This window comes from Neomonachus schauinslandi, chromosome 5 (assembly GCF_002201575.2).
Source record: "Neomonachus schauinslandi chromosome 5, ASM220157v2, whole genome shotgun sequence".
NCBI lineage: Eukaryota > Metazoa > Chordata > Mammalia > Carnivora > Phocidae > Neomonachus > Neomonachus schauinslandi.
The window spans coordinates 74,699,532-74,705,531 of record NC_058407.1 but is presented as its reverse complement, the minus strand read 5'-3'; the positions used below and the strand labels follow the sequence as shown (position 1 = coordinate 74,705,531).

The 6,000-nt window shown below is 40.0% G+C and overlaps 1 protein-coding gene across 1 annotated transcript in view; it reads left to right on the top strand.

Moving 5' to 3' along the window:
- The window catches only part of FGD4 (FYVE, RhoGEF and PH domain containing 4), a 210,040-nt gene that overhangs the window by 161,200 nt on the left and 42,840 nt on the right, over nt 1–6,000 (top strand). Inside the window, exon 4 of the mRNA XM_021690470.1 lies at nt 2,290–2,800. Within this exon, the coding sequence (XP_021546145.1) occupies nt 2,290–2,800 (511 nt within the window). The remainder of the gene's footprint in view (nt 1–2,289; nt 2,801–6,000) is intronic.

Sequence of the window (6,000 nt, the reverse complement as noted above, 5' to 3'; positions counted from 1 at the left end):
CTTCCTTCCTTCCTTCCTTCCTTCCTTCCTTCCTTCCTTCCTTCCTTCCTTTCAGAAACTACTCTTTTTAACCCATGAAAGATGTCAGGATTTTAGAAAGAAATAACATCTTGCACAAAACTGAACACTGTTTTTTCCTAAGGACACTTCAAGGCAAACTGTCTTTCCCCATGCTCTTGGCATCCACAAAACAGCAGGAATATATGTATTGGTTCAACCACTGCTTTTACTGACCTCTCACCACCTTATCTCTATCCCACCTCCATGTGCATGTCCCCTGGAGATCACTTATTACAGGAAATACTTACCTTTCATCCAAAACAGTCCTTTCCAAAAATCCTAAGCAAGTCTGAAGTTGGTTCAGAGGATCTGCTGAGGATCTTTCTCCTGGGTTTCTGGACATTGATGTAGGGAAGAAAAGGAAGACCGTGCCATTTAAATCTCCAAGGACTGCTTGAGAAATCGTCTAGGCCAAGAGTATGCTCCCCTAGAAGGCACATATTAATGGTGGAGTATGTAACACTTACTTACATTGACAGCCACCAACTTTTATATATATATCGCATTTTCCCTGCCCAATTTTTCCTTCCCTTCCTGTGGTGCTGAGCTTACCATGTCTCTTATTAACTTTCTTGCCGTCTATGGTTATTCTCCATTCCAGATCAGCAGTGTCTGGGAGGAGTAGAATGAATAGAGAAGGTAACCCACATCTGAGCACTGTCCATGGACTGTACTGTTGTGTCCTCTAGCCCATAACCTCTGTCGGCACCGGGGAAGAGGCTAGACCTGGACTTTCTTCCCATGTTCTGTATGCAGGCCACTCACCTGCTGCTCCTTCCCTCCATGTTCTAGTGTGTCACAGTGTGGGCTTAAGACCATGGAGTTTGAATCAGACTTCAGGGTCAGACTCTAGCAGTATCATTTCTTAGCCATGTGACATCACCTCACTATGCAAGTTTCTAAGCTTCAATTTCTCTATTTTGGGGTCCTGTTTTAGAATTATTATGAGGTTGAAACAAATAATGTAAAGAATACCATGTATTTTCCGGCACTTAATAAATGCTAGCTGCTGTTATTGAGTGACTCTCATGATCACCATTACAGTTACAGTTACTCTTTATTGATCCCTGAGTACTTTCCATATGCCCAGCACTGTGTTATGAAGTGGGAAGAAAGCAGAGAACAAGATAGGCGCGGTCTGCACCCTCCCAAAGTATTAGTCTGTATTCATTTTGTCTCCTTATTAGGTCATAGGAATCTCTCCAACACTGCAGCCCAGAGATTTCTGTTTTTCCTCCCCGGAATCCTAGATTAAAATGTTATGCAAATATTTATATAGGGACATTGTAATATATTGGCAGTTCTATTGTACTAGTAGGGTTATATATAATATCAAGTAATAAGGGCTTTAAGGAAAACTAAAACAAGATGTGTAGTTCATGGTAGAGTGCACTTGTAATACATAGAATAATCCAAGAAAGCCTCTTTGAGGTGACATCTGAGCAGAATCCTGAATGATGGGAAGGAGTCAGCCACACCGATGTCTTGGGGAAGGTCGTCCTGGGCAGAGAGAACAGCAGCTGCAGAGACCCTTAGATGCACGCATGGGAACAGCAGGGAGACAGGAGTGCCAAGAGACAGTGAGTGAGGACAAATGGAACTGAACGAGGCCAGGGCAAGTAGGAGCTCGTGTGTACAGACTCCTAGGTCGGGGGCAGGATGCCAGATTTACCTTCTAAGTGTACCGGGTGCCCTCCGAGAGTTGGGCCTCTGTGGTCGACCTTGAGAGACTGGATTTGAGAGGATGGAGGCTGGAAGCAGAGAGGTCGGTTAGGTTATGGCAGCAGGGGTATCAACGTTTCTGAGAATGTGTTCTGCTCTCTAAACAGAAATAACCTTTGATTTCTAACCTGTTCATAAATTGGGATCTGATGATACTTGTTTTTAAAATGTATGAAAGTAAAAATCTTGGGAAAAGATGGCTTTCACTCTAAATACTTCTCACATCTCAGTCCTTACTGACGAACCATATTGACGCACAGCACAAGGAAATGTTCCAGACCCTATAGCAAATGCTCAGTCTTACCATCTTTACTTAAATGTTTACTTAAGTGTGTGTAGCATCCCGAGACTGAGAACTATGCCCAACTATTCCAATCCATGTTTCTAAAACCATCAGAGGAAAAAAGTCTTCATGAAGTATCTCCTTTCAATTGGAATAAGCTGGTCTGTCTTCTAGAACTTTTCCATGCCAGTGTTTACATACTTCTTTTGTATTTTATCTTTTAGCACATTATCAAATTACAGTGATTTGAAGAAAGACTCTGGTGTGAACCTGAATGTTCCTAGAACCCCAGGAAGGCATGGACTGACAACCACCCCTCAGCAAAAGCTCCTCTCCTCACACCCACCTCCGAAGCCGGAAAATGACGCAGATCCAACTCAGGGTGTACAGACTGGTGTGGCTAATGGTGTGATGGCAGCACCAAACCAGATGGAATGTGAGGAGGATAAAGTGGCCACTCGTAGCCCAGAAACTCCAGTTCAAACCTCTGAACACTTGCATGCTGTGAACTTAGTGAATGGAGAAGGAGAGGAGGAAGCAACCACAGGCCCTGCATCCCCCACAGCAAAGGACTATGACAGAAATGTTTCTGACAGTACCTGCAGGACTGCCAGAGTCAGCCAGGTGCTCCCCCTAGAAGAAGAAAGGGCGGACACAGAAGCCAAGGTGCAAGAGCGGGAAGATGGAGAAAGCCCTCTGGAACTGGACCAGCTGGACCAGCACCACGAGATGAAGGTAAAGCATGAGACTGGCTCATAAGTAGGAAGAAGCACCAACTGTTCCACTGTTTTTAAAACTCTACTTAATAGCACCCGTGAAATGAATGAGTCAGATCACCCACACCGCCAGTTAAACAATTTTTAAACTTTAGCTGCTAATGGATGTTTCCCCTACTCTATGAGGAAATATTTCACTTTTTCTGGTGTAGTTTCTGTTGATCTTTCTATTATGATTTCAAGAGTCAGAACATTCTGAAGACTTTAATATAGGAAAACCACAAGCTTGCTTTTTTTTTTTACTTAGGAAGAAAATGTTCTTTGTTGCTCTAGATATTAGGGCTACATCCCTAATATTTATGGGCTAAGCAAGAGGAAATTGTATGATTTTCACTTTTCACACATTTCTAGTCTAGACCTGGAAGAGTAACTTGCACCAGCAAATGTTTCATTTAAGGACACAAATACGGAAGTATTCACAAATTAGTCAACAGATTGTAACCGTAACTCTTTCCAGGCTTCTGACTGTTTTTTTTTTTTTAATTTGTAATTAGTATAGTTTTAAAACAATCTACTTAATCTTGGATTTAGAAGCCTCTTTAAAGATCATCTTAATTAAGCAGTTCATTTATAGAAGTAGAGACAGTTCCAGAAAGCTGAAGTGATTTTTCAGGTCACATAATAGCCTGGACCCTTGGTGCCCTGACTCACAGGCCAGTATTGTGTCCCTGATGCAAAAAAATCACAAACTTAAGTGTGTAAATGCAGGAAGTATCCACAAATACAGCATCCACGAGTAATGTTCTGGAGAGAGGGGAGGCTGTGGCAAACTAGAAGTTCAGATTGTTTCTAAAGAGAGCAGCAGTTCAGTGAAATTGCTTCAATGGCATATATGTCCAGGTGCAAAATCTAAGCTTACAAGGAGCTGATTTGCTGGTGAGATATGTTCATAATTTACCTGGGCGACAGAGAAGCTTTGCTACAATTCTAGGAACAAGACCACTGCATTTGTATTCTTTATTCCTGTCAATATGGTGTTTTGGAAGAATTAATAAATACAGCTTTTACAAAGTACCTGGAATTTCTCAGATCAGAGGTGCAATAGAACCATCATTATACAGTTCCCTGGAAGAGAAAGTTGTTTATGTCTCTGAGGACCAAAAAAAAAAAAAAGTTCCCATTGCTCAGTTTCTCTTTTTAATTATAAATAGTAATCTGTGTAGGAGAGTTGAGAATTGAAAATTTGGCAATTATAGGAAAATCTGTAAATGACAAATCAAGTTCTAAATTTATTTAGGATTTTTTATGGTGCCGTGGCTTAAGTGGCATTAACATAGGGAGAAATTCAAAAGGACTAATACTAAAATCAGAGTAAAAAGTGATTGACTGATGTGTTGACAATTTTAACTAAAATGAAATCCACGTTATGGTACAGTTTTTACTAACCCTGAAAAAGGTCCCAAATAGACAAAAAGCCAGGGATTTATTTTCTTCCAGTTAGTGAATAAATTTTAAATACTGTCAGGCAGAGAAAGTTTAAATAAGGAAGTGGGTGGAAGAAAAGTGAGTCATACTTGGTAACATTATCTGAAACATTAAAGAGACAGGACATTGCAAAGTGAATCTCTTCACTACATCTTGATGTAGTGGTAGATTTTAGTGCCGCTGTGCTTGAACCATGGTGAACAGAAGAGGAGGTTAGAATCAAGAAGCTCAAGACTCCTACATTTGTGCTTTAATAGTTGGGATGATGCCACCAGCAAGTGTTTATAAAACAGTAAGAGCTATTCTTATTAATATTTTCATTGGTAATGCCTGTGGTTGCTGGGTAGTACTTTTTTTTTCCTGTCCTGTATTATTATCTGTACATTTTCATAGATGAGTGGTGTTTGGTTTGGGAGAGACTTAAATAGGGCCTTTCTTATTAAGCTAGTGCAATGAAGTACTACAGCTGGCCTTTCTCCTATACGAAATATAAGTAGTGGATGGCACATGCTGTATCTAGGAACAAAAATGCAATTTTCTCTGCAGAGCTATTGATACAAAGACACCACATGTGTCTCTCATCTAAAAGGGAATATTAGGGGGCACCTGGGTGGCTCAATCCGTTAAGCTCTGCCTTCGGCTCAGGTCACAGTCCCAGGGTCCTGGGATTGAGCCCCAAATTTGGCTCCCTGCTCAGCAGGGAGCCTGCGTCTCTTCCTCTCCCTCTCCCTGCAACTCCCCCTGCTTATGTGCTCTTTCCCCCTTCCCTGTCAAATAAATAAATAAATAAATAAATCTTTTTAAGAAAATAAAAGGGAGGATTAGGATTTAATTTCTACATGGTGATAATATGTTCTCCTTTGTTGCTCTGGTTGGTGACTGTTACATTGCCTTTGTTCAAATATGCAAACATAAATGTTAGTAATGTTAAGACGGTAAATTTTATGTTATATATATTTTGTCACAGCTAAAAATGAAAAATGAAATGTTAAAAATAAGTAGTATATAATAGAACCAATGGAACCAGGACGTTTTGGTGCTGCTTCTGGCTTGTCCACTAACTAGTGGTATGACCTTAAACAAATCAATTAAATTATTTGTGCCTTTAGTTAAAGGATATTAACTGGGTGTGATCGTAAAGCCCTTTTCAGTGGTAATGTAGTAATTTTTTGCTGTTGTTTATGGGTATCTTCCTTTGTTAGCATAGCCCATGTTGTCAACTGCCTCTTGAACTGTTTAATGTGTTGAACCTCTTAAGATACAAAGGAATATCTGGGTTTCACTATGCAGACAAGTGAAAAAAATTACTTCAATCTTTATATAATTCAATGCAGAGACTTACATCACAATAGTCTTAGCTAAGTTTAAACAGGTATTAAATGTAATGGCTATTTCTTAAATGCCCGCCAAGAATGGGCGAAGGAGGAATTGGGGGATGAAGGGGTAGCAGAGTAGCATCACCAAGATTGTTCAGAAAAGCAGATACACATTAAAATAGATCTTGAACAGTCATTGTCAATAATGAGAACTGACTTGAAAATCGTCTCAGCTTATGTAACTTTCACTGATACCTGATGTATCACTTCAATGGTGAATACAGAATATTGTTACTTTTACTATGTGAAAGATAATACCTACCTCATTGAAACTATTGTCCTTACCATACTTCAGCAAAGCTACGCTTTTCCAATATTTAAACTTTTTGCAGCATCAGTGATCTAGAATATAGCCAGG